Source organism: Anthonomus grandis, chromosome 1 (assembly GCF_022605725.1).
Source record: "Anthonomus grandis grandis chromosome 1, icAntGran1.3, whole genome shotgun sequence".
Lineage (NCBI taxonomy): Eukaryota > Metazoa > Arthropoda > Insecta > Coleoptera > Curculionidae > Anthonomus > Anthonomus grandis.
Genome location: NC_065546.1, coordinates 43,792,312 through 43,818,818, shown reverse-complemented (window position 1 = coordinate 43,818,818; position 26,507 = coordinate 43,792,312). Strand labels below are relative to the sequence as shown.

General features: G+C 33.5%; 1 protein-coding gene across 1 annotated transcript; it reads left to right on the top strand.

Annotated features, from left to right (window-relative positions):
• The first annotated feature begins 246 nt into the window (after positions 1–246).
• Positions 247–25,898, top strand: LOC126736115 (facilitated trehalose transporter Tret1-like). Its single transcript, XM_050440342.1, has 2 exons — positions 247–395; positions 24,394–25,898. The coding sequence occupies exons 1-2, from the start codon at positions 347–349 to the stop codon at positions 25,716–25,718; spliced, it is 1,374 nt and encodes a 457-aa protein (XP_050296299.1). The 5' UTR covers positions 247–346; the 3' UTR covers positions 25,719–25,898.
• The last annotated feature ends 609 nt before the right edge of the window (positions 25,899–26,507 follow it).

Here is a 26,507-nt window from a genome sequence, read left to right as displayed (position 1 = left end):
ATACCATAATAAACTTCTACCGTCAATACCCTAATCGCCTTCTGAAATTGACTAAACTATTATATAACAAACACAAGCACATGCAAAATATATTTAAAAAAAAAACTTGATTTAAGTCCTTTTAAGTCTGAGACTAAATAAATACCATTCAACCGCCAAGCAGCATTAAATCTGAGAAATAAATATAAAATCTACGTCAAACAAGCCATATAAATTGTTTAAAAAGTGATAATAATTATTATAAATTCTCTTGGTTAGGGTAGCCGACCCGTAGTATAAGTTTTTGTTTAAACGTATCTTTCACAGTTCCATAGTTGTAGTCAGAGTGAAAACCAAGAGCTACAAGATGGACAAGAAAAAGCCCAACTATTTCATTTACTTTGCTGCCATCTTTTGTAAGTTATGTACCATACTATTTATCTCAATCTCCGTCAGAATTACTTTGCCATCTGATCAGGCCGTCCAGAGATTTACTGCTGATTTAATTCATCTAATATCGTATCCAGTTTCTTAATGTGGAATCATACACTAACCTCAGCTACGGTTCTTTATCTTCTAATGACTTGAGTTGAGTTTAAGGAATGAACTGGAAAGTGTTACATTTTAGAAATTTAATCTAGTGCCCCGAATCGGTTTGCCAGCCTTCCAGAGATCCCCTGGTTTAATGCAGCTTAAATTGACGCAGTAGATATAATTTAGGAAGGACTGAATGAATGCTGTTCTATATGAAATAACAATTATTCAGGTTGAATTGTTTCCATGCTTAAATCTTAAAAAAGAAATAAATTTCAGTATTTGGTCTCTAGTCTTACATTACCTAATAAGAATTTTTAGTCATGTGGCCTTGGAGCTGTTATTTTCTAGTTAAAGTAATTTTGTATTCCTTCTAGGCAGTTGGAGCCAGAAATTTGTGTAGCATCTGGAAGCAAAAAAGAATAGATATCATCGTCCAGATCGTCGGTCTTATCACGTAAGGGCGTATCTCAGTTTTGCTCATTTTTCAGAAATGTGATTTTAAATAATTTTACGCTCTTTCATTGTGAATAACTCCAGTAATAATTTTTATACCTTGTTGATTTTTTGTATGCAGCAACTAACGCTATATAGCTTGAAGAATGTTGTAATAAAACAATGTTAAGTAATTTACAAATAGCGGAAAAAAACATTTTAGAGTTACGCCCCTACGTGAGACCGATTTGGCGAGACGAAACTGAGATACGCCCTTGGAGTAACACAAAAAGATTCATAATAACGTTATTTACTAAGCCCACTGGAAATGAAAAACTCACATTATTTTTAGGAAATAAAATAAAAAATGGAAATTCTGAAAACAATTGAAATATGACAATGTAATTCTCATAAAAGTGGAAAATTTTTGGTTGAAAAGACGTGAAAACTAAGGTACTACAACCTACTAATAAAAAAAATAATTATTAGTCGTTAAGATGAGCCAGAGATTTTTTAAAGAAATCCTGATGCTCTTGTAACACCTGAACATAGAGAAACCAAATCCTGGCACTTGTCCTTACTAATATTGTTTGGGCCAGCATTCAGTCGTCTGAGCTCATACGTTCTAATATTATGCTGTTGGTTTGACAAACTATCATAATTTTGTTGATTGTGGCTCATTTTAAAAAAAGATCTGGTCTGGAGAAACTTTTTTAACTTTCACTTCCATAATATCTGTCCACTTAATATGGTTTCCTAAATCGCTCTTCCTCATGGTCAAGATACTTACATCTTTTAAAAACTGTCTAAAATCAAGAAAGTCTTCAGTATTCAGAGATCTCACTTTGTATGGCTGTTTCTGTCTTGCCAGTGCAAAAACTGGGTGTAACTGAGATGGAACGTAGATGTTTCCTGCATGTTTGATTGCATAACCTATAGCACTGTGCGCAGAATCGCCTTCATTCTGTCCGTGAAAGGATTCGAAGAATCTAAAAGATATTTCTTTCAAATTCTCTAAGTGAGCTACAGCATAGAGAAGCATTGCAGCCATGACAGTATTTTTATTTTGCCCTCGACATCCATCAGAAAAAAGGGCCAGTTCTTGGGTCACCCCATTGTCATTGTAATACTGCAGGGTTTTATAAATTGCCGTCAATATTTCTGATGCCCCTCTTTTGCTTATGCCTTCATGCCACGTTCAGCAAAAAACAGTCTTTGCTGGCAATATCATAAAACGTTAAATTGAAATTGGCCAGCCTGTTTTTATAAAATAACGCATTTTTGTTGCAGGTGGGTAAATATATCACCTGTTGAAGATCAAAACACCCACATAGCAAAGAGGTTTGTTTTGTTTACTTTTGCTTCTTGTTTTTTGTTTTCCTTAATTTCCCCTACTTTATTTTTTTCTGAAACATGTTTTTGATACTTCTCTTTCAACTGCTCCATTTGCTGTTCTGTTCCAGTTTTGGCAATTGTGCACAACGAACAAACATCTTTTTTAGGGGAAAAAAAGGACAAGTTCTTTGTTTTGAAGGCTCTCTGATAAGTCGAGAAGGAAGGCTCTTCATTCTTCGCTGTCCAATCCTCTAAAAACATCAAATACATCTTACGTAGGGTAAGGTCTGGGTGCAGATATTGCCTCGACGTATTCTTACGGCAATAATAAGACTCCATTTTTGGGAATTGGTCAATATGAATGCTTATAGCATCACAAATCATGCGTTCTTTAATGGCTTCAGAACGTTGCCTACCTCCTCTCATTTCCTCTTCAATAATGCGTGAATCGCTGGTTTTTAAAATGGAACTTCGCACCATCTTATCAGTGATTCCGAATGTTTACAAGAAAAAACGCTTGCAGACCAAGAAACGACTTCCTTCTAATGTTACATAATACCGTTGATTGAAAAGGGAAAACTCGCCTCTTCAATCAACGATAATACTGAATTGTCTTTTGTCTTCTCGAGTGTTCTCGTTGGGTAGTCTTTTGTTTCGTATTCATTAGTATACTAATATGGCTCACAATAAACTCTCTTTGGCTATGTAAGTCGCCTAAATTATTGAACATTTCGAACAATTTGAGCCGATCCGCATTGCTAAATTTAATACATTTCTTTCCAAATTTATTGCAAGTATTTCTATTGCAACCATCTTTTAGTTTTCTAGCTGGAACAGTTTTTTAGTTGCAGAGCTGATGTATTGTTTTCCACAGTTTCTAAGTCTCTTAGCCCCATTTTGTTTATTAATTCTTGTGTGACTGTTTCTTTCTTGCTCTTGGAGTTCCCTTTACAATGAAATCTTCTGGTTCAGTATTAAAGTTGTTTTGCTCAGTCTCTGGTAAACTTGGGTTTCTATCTATCTGGACAACACTGCTGATATTTTCAATTCTATCTTCGTGATCGATATTTTTATTTTGCGGGTATTTTCGGTTAAAATTGTGTTCATTACAGCTGTCATTATCTTCAAAGTGGTCCCAACAAATTAAAAAAAGACATCTATGACACGCGCCCCACACTTCTTTATGACAATTTGCAACTTGACAGATCCCTGAGTTGTCCTCTTCGTTATAAATGTCTTTTTTATGCTTCAAATCAGCAGAAGACCCTTGCAGCGAGACATTTTTCAGATTGATTAGCGGTTCATCATCAGATAAATTCCATTCTGGACTCTTTTCTTTTTTTTTTTTTTTGGGGCTCATCGTTCTCAGATTCTGAAGATGCATAATTTGTATGCAAATGTCCTAAACCTGCTTCATTATCTAATTCTTCATATTCGGTGGCAATAATTGTCCCATAATACTATATTTTATCATATCTCATTTTAATTTTTGCACCTACTCCGAATTGTTTTTGCTTGTCCAAGCTAACGAGATCATTTGTACTTACAACATTTTTACTGTTGTCTTTCCAAACCACAAGAATATCCATATTAAGGATTCTGCTTTGTCTATTCTAAAACAAAAAAAAAATCATGATTTTTGAACGAACTTGTATAATTATTGTCTAATTATTTTTTCTACTAAATATAGATTCATCGACGATATTTCCAACCCAGCCTGATAAAAAAAAATTAAAAGAAAAATAAAAAAATGAAAAAATTGATTGGGACGGACGGGAAATAAATATACGCCCCGCTGTCCGTCGGATGGACGTAGAGTCAGTATCTTTAATAAAACAGTATATACTCTAACCTCAAATATTTTCTGTAATTTCTAGTTTAATAATGTTTATTGATTCTTTCTCGACCAAAATACCAATGATAAAATCTAAAAGCTATAAGTATAATCTATATAGAGTTTAATACTCACCTTAAATAACTCTCAGAAGGGACAAATTCACAAAAAAACAACAGGATACATAAGCGGTAGGTACGATTTCCCGAAGCAAATCGATTATGACTGATTGCCAGCATCTCTGAATCGCCCAGATAACGCCGTAACTCAATATACGCCTTGAACATTTTAATTTCGCATGCTTTTTAAGTTACACGTATGGGCCTATCTTAAGTTAGGCGTATACGTGAGATTAAAATTTGAACTTTTTTGAGATACGACCAAAGAAATAAATAATCGAACAGCCAAAATATAAAATATTGATATATGCCCGCTCGTGAGATAAAAATATGAGGCTTCAGTAATTTTTTGGCGGGGTTAACTCAATTTTCAATTTTTCTGAGATACGCCCTTACGTGATAAGACAGACGAGATGTTAAAACCTTGGATCTCAAAAAACCACAATTTTCAGGAACTGAAAAAAACTTATCACATGTTTACCGATTTTTTGTTTGATTTAAAATTTTGCCAATTAGTTTAATGTTACTTACGAAATGTACTTAAGATGATAAGACCCGCATATTTTTTTACAATGAAAATAATTTAAAATAAAGTTGAGATACAAGGATTTTAAAATGCGTGTTACTAATTTTTAAATATTGTTTTATTTGGTTGAATGTTGATTATTCTACATTATTTAAATAATGGGATTGATATTCTTAAAAGCAAAATAATTCGCTTTGCTTGCAAAAAAAATATACAACAAAAATAAGCTTTTTTAACTTAAACCAAACTAGCCCAAAGCAAACTAACTTTAGTTATTGCTAAATAACGTAAAAAAAATAAAACTGTTCGTGACTCAATGAATTATAAAAATAATGATAATCGCTATGAATAACAGATTTAAGAGTTTGTAAGTTATTATACTTATCGCGAGAAATTGGCAGGGAATTATTATATAAATTCTTGTGAGCTTTATTATCATTTAACAGCATCAAAGTCTAACTTATACTGAATGCCATCAGACTTTGTGTATCTTAGTGCTCTAATATCTGTAACACAAGGGTCACCAGTCCTTTTCCCAGGACGTATCGAGTTGAAATATTTTAGATCAGAGAAGTTTAATAAAAATGTATGATCAACGTATTTTACTTTGTATGGTCCTGATATTTTGAATGTCGTCTTGAATCTTCAATAATCTGCACATAATTGGATGGGGAATAGATGTTTCGATTTTTTTTTTGGCTTCAATGCTTGAGTGTACACTATCGCACTCCATTTGTAAGTGTCCTTTAACCAGGTATTTTTGCATAATCTCCGTATTTGTACGAATAGAATAATCGAGCAGTACATTCGAAAGCAAAGCATTCCTGTTTTGTGCGGCACAGCCGTCGCTATAAAATATTATAGGTTTATTTTTTGCTTCCTTAGATAATTCATTATCTAAAAAATCAATTAAGCATTAGCAAAACAGTAATTGCTTTCCATGCCACCCTGGCCCTCATGCCAGACGTAACAAATTACAGCCTTTGTGACCACGTTATAAATTGTAAAATTGTGACATGCTAACTTTTGTTTATAGTGGAGTAAAAACGATGGAAAAATGTTAAACAAATTTTTTTAAAGGTATAACCACATGAAACCTATACAGAATCATTGATTGCGCCCCTGTACATAAGAAATAACCAATTACGACATATTTTGTGGGGTCAGAAATTTTTTATCCCGAAAAATGTCAATAAATTGTCAAAATGTTATATACAGGGTTACTGGTAATTCGATACATTCCTTTGGAGATGTGATAGGGGAGGGGGTAAGAAGTAAATTGAACCCTAATATGTATTATGCAAAAGTTGATAGTTTTCGACATATTTATTTTTTCTGTTTTTCTTCAAAATGTAGACCTTAGTGGTTTAAAAGGCAGTTTCCAGAAAATCCGCTGTATATTTTTTTAACTTTTTAGGCAAAATACATGCTCAACACAATAGTGTTACGTTTGTAATGGCAAAAGTCCCGCAAATAGTTGTAACCATAGGTAAATTCTCGATGCAAAGTGTAATTTTTTTTTCCTTAAATAAAATACTACACTTTCTACACAAAATTTCTACACAAAATTTCCTTAAAACTTCCTTATTATATATATATATCGTCTTCTCATTTCAGTCTTTGTTGTTCTAGTTGTTATGGTATTCCTGATCTGCTGGGCAGCGTTGGTTATTCTTTGGATAAGATCTTCCCGGGTAATTATTGGGGTTGCATAAACCAGTGCTTTCATTTGACCCCATATGTTATAATCAAGCGGGGTTAAGTCAGGGCTTCGTGCTGGCCAAGCTATTGGACCTGACCTACCAATCCAACGATTCGGGAAACGTTCATCCAGGAACTGCCGAACTGACCGCCGAAAATGAGCTGGACAGCCGTCATGTTGAAATATCATTCGTCCTCTAACGGCGAGAGGAATATCGTCAAAAAGATCTTGTAGGTCATGTCGTAAAAAATTTTCATAAATATCCCCGTTTAAATGGTCTGGGAAAAAATGTGGTCCTATTACATCCCGGCCAATAAGTCCCATCCACACATTTACAGAAAACTTTCTTTGAAAACTGGTTTCTCTTGTTAAACGGGGATTTTCTTCGGCCCAAAAATGAAGGTTATGAAAATTTGTAATGCCCTCATGACTAAACTTTGACTCGTCCGTCCACAAAATGTCGGTTAAAAAAGTTCTATTGTCTGCATCAGAATTTATAATAAATCTGCAGAATTCTACCCTTCTTATCGGGTCCTCTTCTTCTAATCCTTGGACAGGCGTATAATGGTAAGGATGGCTTCCCATTTGCCGAATCGTAGACCAAACTTTCCATTGCGATGATCCTGTTTGCTGCGCTACGGCATTAGTGGATGTGGTTGGATCGTCTTCAAAATGTCTTAATATTTCCTCCTCATCTTCTGCTCGATATACGCGAGGAGCGCCAGCGTCACCTCTTCTTGGTTTTACGGATCCAGTTTCAGCGATAGCTCGGTAGGTCGAAGCGAAAACACAGACATTTGGAATGCGGCGGTTCGGAAAGCGACGTTGGTATTCTCGGCGAGACTCCGCGGCATTACCATTGCAAAACCCATAAACAAACATAATATCTGCATATTCAGCGTTAGTAAACGTGGCCATAGCGCAGAAACCAATAGAATACCTTCTTTGAAAACACGAGAAAAATAAACTCGAAACTTGTAATTTAACTACTTTCCACAACAATTATTGCTGTCAGACTATCTACACATCAAATTTTTAACAATAAAATTAAAAAAATAAATTGTTGCTATAGTACTTAAATACCATAGAAGTAAATACCACTTGGCATTTTTCAAGTGCGTTCTTACTATTAATAATAAAAATACAAAATTCTGTTAAAATTTTTGGTAGCATTTATAGCCTATGAGTTAGCTTAGATAATAAGAAAGTTTTACGTAAATTTTGAAGAATGTAGCATAATTTTTTTTCAAAAAATATCCACTAGAAAGTGTAATATTTTATTTAAGAAAAAAAAATTACACTTTGCATCGAGAATTTACCTATGGTTACAACTATTTGCGGGACTTTTGCCATTACAAACGTAACACTATTGTGTTGAGCATGTATTTTGCCTAAAAAGTTAAAAAAATATACAGCGGATTTTCTGGAAACTGCCTTTTAAACCACTAAGGTCTACATTTTGAAGAAAAACACAAAAAATTAAATATTAACTTTTGCATAATACATATTAGGGTTCAATTTACTTCTTACCCCCTCCCCTATCACATCTCCAAAGGAATGTATCGAATTACCAGTAACCCTGTATACCACGCGATAACTTCGAAACTAATTAGCTTATAAATATGAGATTTTTTTTAATCGATTGGAGACATACAGGCGGTTCTAACAGTACTAATTCGTGTTCCCTGGTGAGCTCATTTTTTCTTGGATAATAGAGTAAACTCAAAATTTTACTTTTATTGCTGCATGATTTTCGGTGAGCGGGAAACTTTTTTGTTTTAAGGAATTTTACCATAGTATCTGCATATAAATTAAATAGGAGATATTGAAAAAGTTTTTAAAGTAAAAACCAATCTTCTATGACAAATACTTTTAGAGCTATCGTCACTTAAAATATTAACACAGGGACGCGCGGCGATTCGCAATATACTTACTTAAAGATGCCCACAAAATGTCGCACGGTACCGCGCTCTCGATGTGTTTTGAAGGCCCGTTTGGGTAATTTCCTGACTAATTTGGCGGTTCGATAATTTTTTTTATTAAAAACGCAGGCTGCACTGGAATTACACTTATATTTTTAATATTAAGTTAAAACAGGAATTGCAAAAACAAAAAAAGAACATAAATTGAAAAGATTTAAATTTCTTCAGACTCTGAATCTGACGAGCTTAGTTCTTCATCTTGTGGTCTGTTACTACATATTGCATACTTACATTCGTCACAACATTTTAATCCTTGAGCTAAACACGTGCACCTATTATTGTTGTAATTTTTGTCGGAACACCGAATTGACAATGCTTTTCTTACTTCATTGGGGATCGGATCTTGTATTGCTGATATTGGTCTCCAGTAAGTTTCATCATTTTTCCAACCATATTCACGAGGATCTTCTAAAATTATTTCTTTGACATGAGAATTATACCATATTTTTAATTGGTATATACATCTAAAAAAATGGATCATTAATATCTAACATATGTAATAAATTCATTCTATCGTTTAGTACCTTCTTAAATGTTGCTTAAACGCATCATTTGTAGGAGGCAATTCTGAGGCTGATCGATTTGACTCTTTTGTTAAATGCACCCTTAGTTCATTAAGAGTTTTAATAGATGTTTTTTTATTTTTATATAGATACAATAAATACATTTGGCCCAAATTTATTGCTTCATCTTCAAGCAAAAATGGCAGATTTTCGAGCCCCTTCAAATTATCGATGTTTTTGTATAAAATGTCGAATGCTGAGTTTTTACCTATTTTAAATAGTGCATAAGTAGTATCACATCCAGTTAAACAATGAATACTTAATAATTTTTTACAAACTTCTTCTCTTAAATTATTAGCTTCGTTGCCTTCATTTTCGACAATTTGGGACGCATGCTCAAGATTTTGTAGGCTAGTGTAAGATTTTCTACAAAGTATATGATATTTAACAAGTTTTTTCTTTGTTAAAATATCATCCTTTTCGCCCAATATATTCTTTGCACAATTGTCATGTCTTTTTTCTGCAGCACTTATTAATGTTTTAAGCCCTGGATTGAAGGATTTTGAACTACCAGTTTGTCACTGTCGCTTACAGTTTCTCCACAAATTAAACACTCCATAATCAAACAATGTACAATTATTAAAATATTAAATAAATTAAAACACAATTTAAAGAACTTGAGGCGCGTAATGAACTGAACGCATGCGTAGCCGATCGAGAGTTCTAGCCGTGACACTGGTTTTGTGGCGTCAAAATTGAAGCCGAGATTTGGTGGCGCACGCCGTACAGTGGAACGATTAAGTGGAGATACCGCGGGACCTAATATTTTACATTTTACAAGATAATATATTTTTTTTATTATTACGTATTTTTAGGTATATGATAAAATTGTTTTAAATATTTTTTATTATTTATTTTATTGGAAAAATATACATAAACGGTGTTTCAAATTCTTCTACCCTCAAAATACGAAAATGGATAATTTACCCCAAAGTTGCACATTATATACTTGTAAAAGAATATGCCATATAAAAAAATATAATATATATTATATTTTATGTGGTTTTGAAGATTATTGAAAAAAAAACAATTTTTCAAAAACTTATTCTTGACACTTTTGTGGATTATCTTGGTTGCTATGGGAAAGTTTTTGCATTGCTGTATTACTTTTTCGTAAAAATGTTAATGCCGGAAACAAAATTAGGTAGGTACCTACGGCAAATTTTTGTTGCTTATTTAAAAAATTGAAAATTTGAATGATTCCGAAGGTAATCAAAAAAAAACAAAAAAAAAATTTAAATCCATTTAATTTTTTTCTGAGCTTAAACAGGAATGCAGCAAGAGGTAGGCATTATTCTAAATAAAATTAAGATTGTAAAATGTACGTTAAACATAAAATTGTTAATTTACCCACCTAATTTAAATACCGAATTTTTATTCTTTTTAAAACTCAAAGCGAGTATCAAAATAGTTTGGTAGTTTAACATTTTCAATGGGTAGTCTCACTATAAACTACAATAATAACTGCTGTAAAATATTATTTCGAATTAACGCAAAATATGTGCCCTAGCGCGGAATTTTTGCCATCGCGATGCGGTCGTCGCCTCGCATGATTTCGGCTTCTGTTGTGAGGTATCGATCGAAGCGGGGATAAGTGTCCAGGCTAGAATTATCGATCGGCTACGACGCATGAACCAACAGAAAAATCATAGAAAGAATCAATAGTATCATAGAATCATTCTATTACACGCAAAACAACAGTATTCCACGTAACCGACTTATATTAGCAACGCATACGTAACGGCCAAAAAGTGCACTACAGGGGCGCGCGAATAATTACAATTTTAAATGCCGATATCTTGAAAACTGTGTGTCACAGACGGTTGGTTTTTATTTTAAAAACTTTTCTAGTATCTCTTCTTTAATTCATACGCAGATACTATGGTAAAATTCCAGGAAACAAAAAAGTTTTTCGCTTACCGAAAATCATGCAGCAATAAAAGTAAAATTTCGGGTTTACTCCATTCTCCAAGAAAAAATACGCTAATCAGGGGACCTGAATTAGCACTATTATGACCGCCTATATATCTCCAATTGATTAAAAAAAACCTCATGTGTATATGTTTATTAGTTTCGAAGTTATCGCGTGGAATGTATAAAAAAACATAAATATAACATTTTGACAATTTAATGACATTTTTCAGGATAAAAAATGTCTGACCCCTCAAAAGATGTCGTAACTAGTTATTTTACATGCACAGGGACCTAACTAATAATCCTGTAAAGGTTTCATGTGGTTATACCTTTAAAAAAATTTTCTCGAGAAGGAAGCGACTTCTTTTCTTGTTTTTACTCCACTATTAAAATGAAGCATGCTTGCCTGCAATTGTAGCACAAGCTGTACAGCTTGCACATCGACCGTAAATACAGTAACAGACTTTTGAGTAATAGCATCCTCTTTATCTTTTTCCTTCACTTTTCTTGCCTTATTTTTTGTTCTATGTGTTTATTATAGGTATCGTCATCGACATGACCCAAATTGTGTGAAAAACAAAGATCGCATTGATCTTTTCGTGGCTGAAAGATATCAATGTTTAGTTTCTTAATTTCCGCCACAAAAACATATTTGCCACTAGGATTTTCAACCGCTTTCTTGTAAACTTCATAAACTTCAGAGTACGATCGAAAAATTGGCTCCAGGTATAATTTGCTCGTGGAAGCCCTACAATAATGAGGGGGCAGTTTAGGAAGTTTTTCAAAGAAGTTCCGGATTTCTTTACGTTTTTTCTCATTAGCCAGTTAAATTTTCTTGGGATATTTTCCAGTAATATTCGGTATTCCAGCATTACTATTTTTTACCCAGTTAATCACGCTCCACTCACCCAGCCCTAAAGTAGACAAGAATAGTTTCTTGCAGACTGGAAGCGACTTTTCTTCAATTTTCAAGTGATAAAAGAACGTTGTTTGCCTTCTAGTTTTATTTTTAGTAGTCTTTTGCTTTGTTTTACATTGAGTTACCATTGCATTAACATAAGTTTTACGTTGTTTCCAGTCGATGTCGGCCCAAAAACGTCGCCTTTCTTCTTCGCCTATTAAATGACACTGCCTTTTTGTTTTAGATTTTTGAAATTTTTTTGATTCACATCTTTTTCCCAACTGTCGCGATTTCGGTTCAACTCTGCTCTTGTCACCATCTTTTTCTTTTTTATAAGTTACGTATTTTTCGCCCTTCATGCGTTGATGCTTAGTTTTGTTTACTTGCCATGTAAGTGGATCGACGGCTCCTTTCTTCGCCCTTTTAGCACCGGGCTTTAAAGGATTACACTTATTCGGTGGTTTACCGTTGATTAGGCTTGCCAATGGTAAGTCATCTGAGGATGCATCCGAATGCCCGTCAGTATCTAAAAGTAAGGTTTATTTAATTAGCTTGTTTTAATATTAATAAAAAATTTGCTTTTTTTTATTACCTGATGGTCGAAAACAAGATCCTGAATCACTGAATGCATTTTTCTGATTAGAGTTTAATTTATCAGAGGATATTACAAGCATTTCTTCTGTACCTTTTAATAATGGATTTTCTGTTATTACTGTTAAATCCTCAATAATAACATTAGGTACCGGCATAAGCTCAGTATAACAACCATTAGTCGAGAAATTTTCATTTTCAAAAGGTAAAAGTACTAAACTATTATACCGGGTGGCGCATCGAAAACGAAACAGAGCCAATTACGGGCAGTCCATTAACTTTTTAAAAAAACACTCGGACACGTCGATTTTATTTTCGAGGGGGACACTTAATAATCACAAAATCACTTTTCCACCTACAACCCCCTAAGCGGGGGTGGCACTACCCCTAAAATCTTAAATGGGAAGGGGGGTCGAGTGATACCTCATTAGAAAGATCTTTTAATTCTCTTTACAAGGGTACTTGGTTTGACACAATTTAAGTAAGTACTTTTTAAAATTTTCGCATTTAAACCTTAAAAGGTAATTTTCAATCTCAATCACAGACCACGTTAGTATTAATATTAATTTATTTACGACAGGTAATAAATATCATTAGAATAATACGGATGAACTAGAGAATGGGTCAGCCAAAAAATTTCACAAATATTTGTAAAATTTTCTTGTTGACCAAAACTAAAAATTGAATTATTCTCAATTTATTCTAAATGTAGTACACTGTTATTCTAAATGTAGTACACTGTTAAAAATAAAAATGCTGCATACAACGGCAGAAAGAGTTGAAATAATTGAATTATTTTTTGGAAATAATCAAAGTGCTAATAGAACGGCGGAATTATTTAATAAGCGACATGAAAACAGCAAGGTGCAGCGAAAGTATGTTTAGGAGCTTGTTTCCAAATTTCGAGAAACTAGATCAGTGGCGAATCGCAAACGCAATATCCCGTAAGGAATGAAGGTATGGAAGTGGCTGTACTAGGGCATATTAATCTAGATCCTACATTAAGTACCCGTCAATTGGAAACTGTCACAGGTATTAGTCGACGTAGTATCCAAAGAACTCTAAAAGGTCATAAGTTTCATCCGTACAAAATACATCTTGTGCAAGAGCTGAATGAAGATGATTTCGATCGGCGATCACAATTTAGTGAAATTATGAGTGAACGAATTATTAATGACCCAAATTTTTTGTTTTATACGTGTTTCTCTGATGAAAGCTCTTTTTTCCTGAATGGCTTCGTCAATCGTCATAACTACCGATATTGGTCCGACAATAATCCTAGAGTGTATCGTGAGGTACACACCCAATACCCACAAAAGTTAAATGTCTGGGCTGGTATCTTTGGTGATAATTTAGTTGGTCCATTTTTTTTACCTGGAAATCTGACAGGTAAAATGTACTTAGAGCTATTACAACAGGCCATTGATGCAGCATTGACAACTATAACTGAAACTCAAAATGACGGATACGATGAGGATAGATTGATGTTTCAGCAGGATAGTGCCCCACCACATTATACGTTATTCGTGCAAGAATATTTGGATCGGACGTTTGCAGGACGATGGATTGGAAGAAGAGGTGCTATTGAATAGTGCTGAAAGTGCTAAAGTCCTCCACGATCGCCGAATTTATCAGCTCTAGACTTTTTTCTTTGGGGTCACTTAAAAAGCAAAGTTTATGAGACTGAATCCACTTCGTTGGAAGATTTACAAGGCAGAATTGTAAATGAGTGTCTTCAAATCACGCCTAAAATCTTTTTTATTCTCTTTCTTATATCTCATTTTTTGTCTCATAATTTGATAATACTTGATGGCTTTGTCCTACTGCCTGGCATTGTTTTTCTTAAAAGTACCTTTAGTAGTCTATGATAAAGTACAAATATTGAAAATTACCTTTTAAGGTTTAAATGCGAAAATTTTAAAAAGTACTTACTTAAATTGCGTCAAACCAAGTACCCTTGTAAAGAGAATTAAAAGACCTTTCCAATGAGGTATCCCTCGACCCCCCCTTCCCATTTAAGATTTTAGGGGTAGTGCCACCCCCGCTTAGGGGGTTGTAGGTGGGAAAGTGGTTTTGTGATTATTAAGTGTCCCCCTGGAAAATAAAATCGACGGGTCCGAGCGTTCTTTAAAAAAGTTAATAGACTGCCCGTAATTGGCTCTGTTTCGTTTTCGATGCGCCACTCGGTATGATGAGCTAGGCTTCGATAATTCTTCTGATTGTACGGTCAAATTTAGAACTTGTGTATTAGGTTCGATAAAGCTATTATCCTCCATTTCCGAATAATCAAAAATTTTGGCATCAAGAGTACCGATACCAGATTTATGTATAACCTTTCCCTTTAAACTCAACTGTCTCATTTGTTTACTGTTTGAAGACATCTGTAATATATAAAGTAAATTAAAAATTAAGAAAATGGATGTTTTGTTTGATTTATTGTGAAAATAGTACTCTTTATGTGATAGCAAAAACTTGTATCTCCACAATATCCCTATTTTTTAGTATTGTAGGTAAGTTTAAAAACCTCGTATCTCAATTTTTTTTTAACATAATAATATAATAATACCTATTAAATATTAAATAAATTATTGTAAACTAGTAAAAATAAAAGTAAGTATCAGAGATTTATAATTAAGTAACATGTTATGGTAAAAAATGGCAAATAAAGTTTTGCAACTTAACCTCAAAATAATGATTACTTAAACTTGCCTTTTTATAAATCATAAAATTAGAAACCATTTAAAACACCGTATTTTTAACACTCACAACATTATTTAGCACATTAGTACTTACCTTAATTAACAATATTTTTAATCAAAACATGAAAACAAAAGAAGATACGAGGTTTTGACACCTCAATTTTTCCTTTCGCGAGATACGAGGAATTTAAATTTAGGACTGCGCATGATCTTTATTAACTAATGGAGTTACTTGGTTTTAAAATCGATGAAACATGGATTTCTAGTCACGGTAAACCTCATATCTCAAAATAGATATGTTTTGAGTTACGAGGTTTTAACATCTGGGCGACGATATATGAGTTGCTCAGAGGAAAAGTAGTATATGTCAGTATTTTTTAATTTTTGAGTTATACCATTAATTATGTTTCTACTGGTCTAATAAATTCAGTCGAAAACTGGTATAAGTCAAAATTTTAACTTAGCTAAGATAAGAGCTTCCTAACGTTATTCCTCTCAACATAATGGATTCGTTCGCTGGAATAGTGGTATAAGTCAAGGCACCACGCTGTTCCGATGTCGCGCCAGGTCCTATTAAACTCGCTTTTTCCTGTTTAGTCAGGTTTTTTTAATGTTATGGTACGTAGTATGTAGATCAGTTACTGTAGCTAAGAAAAAAGATATGATAGAACTTCTTTAGTGGATTCCTCCGATTCAGCATCAGTTCTTCCTGGACTTACTGACAAAAGAAGATGCTGTTGACAGTGGTCCATTATCCGATTCTGATGAAGATTAATTTGTTTAATAACTTGTTCTTACTCTTCTTACTGTAAGTTTAGTATGTAAGATAAGTAGTAGTAATGTTTTGCTCTTCAAGCTCTATATTTTTTGAACACTTTTATCAGTAATAGATATCATAGTAAACATACTACAGCTCTTATTTTTCTTTGGTTTATCAGTTTTGTGAAATTTGGTTAACTTTTACGAGGAAAAGTGATATAACTCTCCAAGTTATACCACTTTTCCGCTATGTTTTAAAAAAAAACTTACTGGAAGAATGACATTGGGCGGCAAAAATGTAATTAATGGGCGCAATCAGTAAAAATGTTTACCATATGGAATTTTAGTACAGGGTTATTATAAATATGTACATAAAAGTAACGAATATATTACTGTGATTTTTTAGTTCATCCAGATGCAAAATATCAATTTTCTAAAGTTCTACTTTAAGGGAGTTAGACCACTTTTCTGCTGAATGGCTCATATCTACATGACTGTATATGGTTCGGTAAAATCTGTAATATCTGCTCCTGGAAAATATATCCGATTTCTAGTCACTTGTAATTTGCTATCCTTGGAGTTAATTTCTTCCATTTAAAGTAATTCGAGCCAGAAGCCTGGAAGGGAAAAATCACTTTAAGTATCTGGTTTTCTAATGTTTAATTATTTGATATCTCCTGAAAAATTCACCCAGATTTCAAGAGCTTGTGACCAGATTCTACATAAAATTGTACTAAATATTTTTACTGTAAGAGCAAGTTTTACAATAAAACCAAGTGTTCACGGAATACGGACCTACAAAGTTAAAATAGTTTTTTTTAGGAAATATTCATGAATATCTTGCTTTTTTTGTAGATATCTCAAAATTTGTAAGACTTATAAGACAAATTGAATTTGTTTTTTTTGTAGCCCAGAAGATTCTAAATAAAATTGTTATAAACATTTTTCCTGTAAAGGTGACTGTTTACGAAATACGAAACATCAATTTTTTAATATTCGTAAATGTCATTGTTTGTTTTTTTTTACAAACCTCTCAAAATTTGTTAAACTAAAGAAAAGGTCTAATAATCTAATTAACTTATTTATAGCCAGGAAGATTCTACATGAAGTTTTACTAACCATTTTTACTGTAAGAGCAACTGTTCACGAAATATGAAGCTTCAAGGTTAAAGTAATTTTGTGGTATTCCAGGCAGTTGGAGCCAGAAGTTTTTGTATTGCCTGAAACAGAAAATGACTTTAAGTATCTGGCTTTTTAAGGTTTAACCCGTTTTTTCCCAGAGTTCCGATATTGAAAATGTCATTATTGTCCCGGTGTTCCAAAATCGGAACGACCACGTTGTCTCCCTCTCTTTTCTGAGAAGCGTGCTCTTAACTATCTATCCGTCGCGCGGTCGTGTTAGTGTCATTCTGGCTAGCATAAGAGAAGGTTTGATGTGCGTTTTTGCAAATTTTTTGCTTTTAGTGTGCTAATTACTGATTTTTTTTATATAATATATGGCGTTAAAAAAGTAAGTATAATTTTTATAGTTTTGATAATTAAATTGTTCTACTGCAAAGAATTTATTGTAAGTGATGTAATTCAAGATATTTTATATACCCAATATATATACGCAATATTATTACCAGTTACTAAATGATTTGATCATTTTAGGTTGTTCCTATATTGGATCACTGGGAATGTTTTTATCACACCTCCAAACGATGGAAGGGATTCTGATGATGATGAAGTTCCTTCAGCTAATGTAAATCACCTTAGTGGTCGTCAAATGCAGTCAGAAGCTTGTGCTAAAATAAAGAACATTGATGAAGTAGTTTATATTGGAGATAATGATCAGGATAAAAATATTGAGGAAATCTTCGTAATCGATTCGCAACCAGGAACCTCAGGTCATTCTATCATAAACGATAACTCTCCTGAATTATGTTATGGTAATGCAAGCGACGATAGCGATAATATACTTTTAGCTCGCTTGGTAACCCAAGCTAACATAAACAGAACAAATTTAGAAAGAAGCTGGAAAAAAGTGAAATTGAATAACTTCTTCCCAAAATTTGTTTCTCCGAAAGAGCCTGGCGCGAATGTCGACATCTTTCCAGATGCTTTTGCGTGCTTTGAATCATTTTTTGATATGGAAATATGTAATTATTTAGTAGAAATGTTTAATTTGTATGCCAGCAATCATAATTTTAGTACTGATGCAGGAGAACTAAAATGCTTTATTGGTATTTTATATTTAACCGGGCATTTGCAAGATGGCTTGGAAGGTGGATACTGATACATACAATCAATTAGTAGCAAACGCAATGCGAAGAAATCGTTTTGAATTGATAAAGAAATTTGCGCATTGTGCTGATAATAATAATTTAACACAAGACAATAAATTTGCGAAGTTGCAACCACTTTTCAACATGTTGAATGACCGATTTTTGTCTTATGCTTAGCTTAACGAAAAACTGTCTATTGACGAAAGTATGGTACCATATTTCGGAAGGCATGGAACGAAGCAGTACATAAAAGGTAAACCTATTAGTTACGGCTATAAAATATCGTCCTTGTATGAAAAATATGGATACCTAATACAATTTAATCCCTATCAAGGTAAACAAGCAAATAGGCGCTACATGGACCTAGGATTGGGAGGATCTGAACGGAGGATTAATGGCGACAGATATTTTTCCTCCCTAAAATTATTCAATTCGCTCCAGAAGATCGGAGTAGGATATACAGGTACAATTAATGGGAATAGATTAGAGAATTGTCTTTTGCGCAATAAAATGCAAGAAAAAAAGGGTACAAGAGGCAGCTTTGATTATTCTACAGACGCTAATTCTCAAATAACAGTTACCTTATGGAACGATAACCGTCCTGTTCTAATTGTAAGTAGTTGCGATCCGGTGAATCCTGTAGGTCAAGTTAGTCGGTGGATTTCCAGTGAGAAAAAAAAATGTCTGGTTCCTCAGCCTTTTGTAGTCGGGTAATACAATAAATATATGGTTGGAGTGGACCGAAAGGATCAAAATATACACAACTATAGAATTGGGGTTCGTTCCAAGAAATTGTGGTGAGGCCTTTTCGCATTTTGCGTGGACTCGTACGCCTGGCAGTATTACAGACTTCAACCAAATGGCGAAAAATTGGATTTTTCAAAGTTTCGAAAAGAAGTGGTGCAGGTATATTTAAGAAAATATGGAAGGCCTATTTCAACTGGAGGACGTCCTAAAACATCAAAGCCGTTAGAGGCTCGGAACCATAATCAAATTAGGTAAAGATGGTTTGAATCATTGGATTATTCCAGCCACAAAACAGAATAGGTGCGCCCTATGTCACAAAAACTCGACTAAGATGTGTGAGAAATGTAACCTTAATTTACATGAGGCTTGTTTTAAAGACTATCATGTGTCCACTTAATAATTATTTTATGATTTTTTAAATTAAACTTGACTTTTGTTAATAAAAATCAAAGTTGGTTTTAATGCACCCATGTGTTCCCAGTGTTACAAAAATGGAACATCAATTTAAAAAATAAAAAAAAAATTTAGAGACAAAAAAACAAATTTTCACAGAAAAATATAATTAGTTAATTTGATTTTTTTCTAAAAATATAATTTTCAAAAGCTTTGCAAAACTCGGGCATAACAGGTAATTTTAATTTATCTAAACTTGGGAAAAAACGGGTTAATTACTTGATAGCTTCTAAAAAAATCATCAAGTTTCTACATAAAATTGCACTAAGCATTTCTACTATCAGGGCAACTGTTTACCAGATACGGAGCTTTACAGTTTTTTTAGGAAATATTCATAAATGTCCTTACTGGATTTGGAGCCAATATTTTCTAAATAAAATACTTTTTTTGTATCTATTCCAAGCAGTTGAGAGCAAAGTTTTTGTTCTGTCTAGAAGAAACAATAATTTTAAGTATTTGGTTCTTAACTGCTCAGTGACTTGATTTCTTCTCAAAAAGACAACCAGCTTCTAGGCATTTGAAACCTGGTGGGCTTGGAATTAATGTTTTCCATTAAAGTAATTTTCAATCTATTCCAGGCAGTTAAGATTAGAGGCTTTTGTACTACTGGAAAAAACAGCAGCATTATAATAACCTGGTTCATAAGTCTTCAATGAAGCTGCTGGAAAATACATTCAGGGATTTAACCTGGTGTCCTTGGAGTTAATCGTTTCCGATAAAAATAATTTTGCGTTTATTCCAGGCAGTTGAAGCCAGAAGTTCTTGTACTGTTTGGAAGAGAAAAAGAAATACTTTAGGTATCTCAGTTTCATTTCAAAATACATCCAGTCTCTAGGCATTTGCAACCTGGTATTCTGCTAGTTAATGTTTTTCAGTTAAAGCAGTTCTGTGTTTCTTCCAAGTAGTTTAAGCCAGAAGTTCTTGCACAGGAAGGGAAAAAATTACTTATATTAAGTATCTGGTTTTCTACTGTTTAATGACTGGATATTTCTTATAAAATACATCTACTGTCCTTTATATATATTTTATTTATAAAGGTTTAATTTTTTGATAATTTTTTCAAATAATTTTGCGTCTATTCCAGACAACTTAAGGTTTTGTACTGCCTGGAAAAAATTATGTCTTTAAATATTTGATTCTAAAAAGTCTTAAAGATTTGAGAGTTCCTACAAAATACATTCTCTTTTAAGGTATTTGGGAACTGGTGTCCTTGAAGTTTCTTTCCAGTTAAAATAATTTTCTGTATCTTCCAGGCAGTTAAACCCAGAATATATTGTACTGCCTGGAAGAGAAAAAGAATGACTTTGATTCGGATTATTTAATGTTTAATGATTTGATACCTCCTAGAAAATACATTAAACCAAGTTTCCAGTGAAATGTAACCTACTATCCTTGAAATTAAAATAATAAAGTTTGGTCTAGGCAGTTGAGGCCATATACTTTAAATATGCTGAATAAATTGAATATCCAGGAAGCACGATTACTGTCCCAACCACTTATCCCAAGGCAGACCTTAAGAAATGATCCTTTTGTCACTTTTTAATAAACTGTTCATCTTTCTTGAGGCATTGATGCAACTATGAGTTACGTAGTAAAACTCTTAAAAAGACCTAAAACTGCAATTGTGACCCGTTGTCCTTAAAGATAATTTTTTGTGAAAGATGTTTTTGTACTACCTGGAAGAGAAAAAAAATGACTTTAAGTATGTAGTTTTCTTATGTTTAATGACATGACCTCTCTGGCAAATTTTATGTCTATTCTAGGCAATTGACGCCAGAAGTTCTAGCGCTGCCTTTAAAGGAAAATGAATGACTAAGATCATCTGATTTCAACTCGTGTTCAATGACTTAATATCTCCTGGAAAATACATTCAGTTTCCAGGTACTAGTAACCTTGACAAAAACAAAGAATACACAAAGTCACGGTCTCACAATATTATTATAATTAGATTAAATTCTTATGTTAACATAATATGTTGTGAGACCGTGACTTTGTATTTTCTTTGTTTTCGTCAATTTTGTATGTTGATCTCCTTGGGAATAATGGATGAAATTTTTGTACTAGTCAATATTTTCTAATTAAAGGAATTTTGTATTTATTACAGGCAGTTGAGACCAGAGGGTTTTGTATTGCCTGGAAGAAAAAAATAAGGACTTTAAGTTTCTGGGTTGTTTAATGTTTAATGATCTGATACGTCCTAGACAGCTTTCCAGTCAAATATAACCTACTGTCCTTAATATTAAATTAATTATGTTTATTCCAGGCAGTTTAAGCCTCAAACTGTCTGGAAAAAACAATAAATTTCAGGAAAAATTGGTTTGAATTGCCTGCACATTATTGAAACTTTATATACAAGCTTTGTTTTCACTACGACAATACTGTGTCATTGGAAGATATAATGAATGACTAGAATCTCCAAGACAGCACGATCAATGTTCTAACCCCTCATCCCAAGACAAACCTTTGAATATTATCCTTTAATTATTGTATAAATAACTGCTCAGCTTGATTTGAGGCACATCATGAATTACAGTGTCAAAGGCCTTTGGATAGTTATAAAATACTTGATATCCAAAACCTAATTCCCGGACAAGCCTTTCTACTCTCTCTGGCTATCTCATCCATCTTATAGCATGAAACGAACTTTGTAGCTCTTTTCTTATTTTCAGCTTCTCTTAGGAATGACTAGTTTCTTGTTATTGGACTTAAAAATAAGTAATCACTTTGAAGGTGACACTGGCTCCTTGAACCTCACTTGACAAAAATTCGGATATCTTAAAAACTATTGCTTGTTCTGGCTTGAACCTTATACACTATTTGTTGAGCATGCTTTTATAAATATTATGCTTTTTATTTCAAAAGAGTAGCTATCTTAATTGCTCAGTTATTCAACTTGGAAGTGAATGGTCACTTTGAAGTTGCAACTTGCTTTTTGGAACTCACTGGACAAAAATTCGGGTGTCGTAAAAACTGATGCTAGACCTGGCCTGGATAGTTACGCCCTTAGTATCAGTAGAGGATCTAGAGCTAATAGTAAAAGCCATTTAATGATATATGTTTCCAAAAATTCTGGAAACTTTTTACAAAAAAACCATTTCTCAATGGCATGGGATGTCTTAATCTTTTAGCGCATAAGGTGTATCATCAAAAGGACGTCAAATACTATAAATTATTGATTTCTGGCAGGCAGTTAAGTCAAACGTTTGTTTTCTTCTTCGTCTCCTTTTTCTTCATGTTCTTCTTCTTTTTAAAGACGTCAAATGCCTGGCAGATATTGATTCCTTACCAGTAATTGAATCAAAAGTTTCTTCCTTTCCTTCATCTTTCTAACGACGTCAAATGCCTGTAAGAAATTGTTGACTTCTTGCATGTAGTGAAGTCAAACGTTTCTTCACTTCTTTGTCTGCTTTTTTTCTTTTTTTTTTGCTTTTTAAAGACGTCAAATACCTGGAAAAAATTTTTGACTTCTTGCAGCCAGTTAAGTCAAACGTTTCCTCACTTCTTTGTCTCCTTTTTTTACGTTTTTGGCTTTTTAAAGACATCAAATACCTGGAAGAAATTGATTGCTTATAAGTAGTTCAGCCCAAAGTTTCTTCTCTTCTTCTTCTTCTCTTGTTCTTTTTTCTACTGACGTCAAATACCTGAAAGAAATTGTTGACTTCTTGCAGCCAGTTGATGAAAACGTTTCTTCACTTCTCTGTCTCCCCTTTTTGATATTTAAAGAAGTCAAATACCTGAAGAAAATTATTGATTGCCTACAAGCAGTTCAGTCCAAAGTTTCTTCTCTTGATCCTTTTTCTACTGACGTCAAATGCCTGAAAGAAATTGTTGACTTCTTGCAGCCAGTTGATGTAAATGTTTCTCCACTTCTTTGTTTCCCCTTTTTGATATTTAAAGAAGTCAAATACCTGGAGAAAATGATTGATTACTTACAAGCAGTTCAGCCCAAAGTTTCTTATCTTCTTCTTCTCTTGTTTTTTTTTTCTACTGGCGTCAAATGCCTGGAAGAAATTATTGACTTCTTGCAGCCAGTTAATGAAAACGTTTCTTCACTTTTTTGTCTTCCGTTTTTGCTATTTAAAGAAGTCAAATATCTAAAAAAAAATATTACTTTCCAGCAATTCAACCCAAACTTTCTTCTTTTCTTCTCCGTCTGCTTTTTCTTCTTTCTAACGACGTCAAATACCTGAAAGAAATTATTGACTTCTTGCAGCCAGTTAAGTCAAACGTTTCTTTACTTCTTTGTCTCCTTTTTTCTTCTTTTTTTGTCTTTTTAAAGACGTCAAATAAAATAAATAAATAAATAAATAATATCTTTATTTAGCAAAAGCTACATTCAATAAAAAATTCCAATACCTGAAAGAAATTATCGATTGCTTACAAGTAATTCAGCCCAAGGTTTCTTCTCTTCTTCTTCTTCTTCTTCTTTTGCTCTTTTTTCTACTGACGTCAAATGCCTGAAAGAAATTATTGACTTCTTGCAGCCAGTTGATGTAAACATTTCTTCACTTCTTTATCTCCTTTTTTGCTATTTAAAGAAGTCAAATATCTAAAAAAAAATATTATTTTCCAGCAATTCAACCCAAACTTTCTTCTTTTCTTCTCCGTCTGCTTTTTCTCCTTTCTAACGACGTCAAATGCCTGGAAGAAATTGTTGACTTCTTGCAACCAGTTGAGTCAAACATTTCTTCACTTCTTTTTCTCCTTTTTTTTTCCTTTTTTTGGGATTTTAAAGATATCCAATACTGGAAGAAATTATTGATGGCTTACAAGCAGTTGGGCCCAAAGTTTCTTCTCTCCTTCTCCTCTTTCTTATTCTTAAGAACCCCAAATGCCTGAAAGAAATTATCGATTTCTTAGGGGCAGTTGAATTAAACGTTTATTATAATAACATCAACGTAACGTTTCATATTAATAACAATAACTGGTTTTGCAGTTTATAGCTGATATAGGCATAAACAACACCTTCAGCTTCTCATCCTGTTGGTTTTAACATATGAGAGTTGAAGTTCATGAACAAAGTGATAATTAAACAGTTTCTTCTTTGTTTTAGTGAACCTCTCATGCCTCTCGACAGGAATCTCCTACTCCTGGACGTCATCTCTCATTCCAGTGTTCGAAAGCAACGACACCTCGATCAACCCCCTGGATAAGCCACTGACCCCGACCGAATCCGGATTATTGGTTGCTTTACTTAGCCTGGGCTCATTCGCTGGACCCTGGATATGGGGTTTCCTAGTCCACAGGCTGGGAAAAAAGAAAAGCTTACTCATTTCCAATCTTCCAATTCTGGTTGGTCACGTTTTATGTGCCGCTGCTTCGAAAGTGGAAGTATTGTTCGTGGCGAGGTTCTTAATGGGGTTATCCATTAGTGGGGCGTGGGCTATAACACCTGGATATTTATCGGAAATCGCTGAGCCATCCAACAGGGGGATATTAAATAGTTTTTCATTGGGGTCATCTTGCTTGGGGATCTTATGGGGTTATTTGGTGGGACCCTTTTTGTCTGTCACGTGGTTTAGTGTGGTTAATGTAATCCCTTGTGTGGTGTTTTGCATTACGGTTTATCTATTTGTCCCGGAGAGTCCGTTCGATTTGGTCTTGGTGCATCAGAATGAGGCTGCCAAGAGGAGCTTGATGACTTTAAGGAGGAGCAGTAATGTGGAAAAAGAACTTTTGGAAATCGAGAGGGTGATTGAGGAGAATTCGAAGGATAACGGAGGCTTTACTGATATATTAAAGAACAAAGGGTCTCTTAATGGGTTTATTATATGCGTGATTTTGATGATCTTTAATACGATGACGGGGGTAATTATTGTGGTGGGGTATGCTCAGTCGATTTTTGAAACTGCTGGTAGTCCAATACCACCAGCGTACTCCGCTATTTTGGTCGGTACTGTGGCTTTTGTTGCTACTGTGGTTAATTCCCAGGTTATCGACCGATTAGGGAGAAGGCCAATCATTATCATTTCCAGTATTATTGCGGCTTTATCTCACACTGCCTTAGGGGTCTATTTTCATTTGCAAAGTACCGGAGTCAATGTGCAGAATATCGGCTGGCTGCCGATCGCTTCTGTAATAATGTTTACGTTTTTCCATCATTTTGCTTTGGGTTCGGTACCATTTTTGATTCTGGGTGAGCTGTTGGCCTCTAATATTAAGGCTGTGGCTACTACGGTCTGTACTACGATCAACTTTGGACTTGCCTTTGCCCTCTCGTTGGTCTATCCGTATATTGTGGAGTATTTGGGGATTGCTAATGCCTACTTCATTTTTGCTATTTCGATGGTCGTTTGTGCGGTCTTTTGCATTTTGAAAGTTCCAGAAACGAAAGGGAAGTCTTTTAAAGAAATATTCGCTTTGCTTGATAAAAAGTGAGGTATTAGTACACGGTATAGGGTAGAAATATTGTATATTTTACGGGGATGATTACTATCTTTTTGTAGTGCTTTTATGAGAGTTATTTATTTCTTTTTGTTAAAATGAACCACTTTTGCCGTAGGTTTGCGATTGAAAAAAAACTGTATTTTTACATGTAAATAAAATATTTTTAGAAAAGAGTGATTTTTATTATTGTTAATAGACCAAATGCGTACTATTAAGCAAAAATTTAAATAAATCCTCGCAAATATTTTCCTTTTAATTTGATAAATATGTACCGATGTTATGGTGCGAAAATTTAGCAAAGACAATGACATTATTATTATTATTTAAGTAATTCTGGAAATTTTAAGCCAATAAAACAAACCCTAATCCATTTTCTTGAATTTTTATTTTATTTTTTCAAAATTCTCATGATACTTAAAGATTTAAGAGAGATTTGGGTTTTTTTGATATAACCGAAATAAAAATCATTTTTTAGTGTGTAATTTTTTTTTAAATATATCATTATCAAATTTTTTATTTTTTTTAAATTTTCTTTTCAGGTCTGCTTTAGGTGGTTCTTATAAAGATTCAATTATCAAATTATAATTAATTTAATATTTAAAAAAAAAACAAAATTAAATTTTGAATCTCTTAAAGAAAAATTAAGGATAGAGGATCCTTTGCTGTAAACACACTGTTTAAATTAAAAGGTAAATAAACTCACCCTGAAAATAGTTTTAAAAATACTTTTTTAATATATTTCTTTATTTAAACAATTTTATTAAATTTGAAGCTTACTCA

What these genes read in the sequence shown, in the direction of transcription:
- LOC126736115 (XM_050440342.1), top strand. Translation starts at nt 347, where the DNA reads ATGGACAAGAAAAAGCCCAACTATTTCATTTACTTTGCTGCCATCTTT. An exon ending in TTACTTTGCTGCCATCTTTT is followed by an intron (nt 396 to 24,393) that starts GTAAGTTATGTA and finishes TCTTTGTTTTAG; the next exon opens with TGAACCTCTCATGCCTCTCG.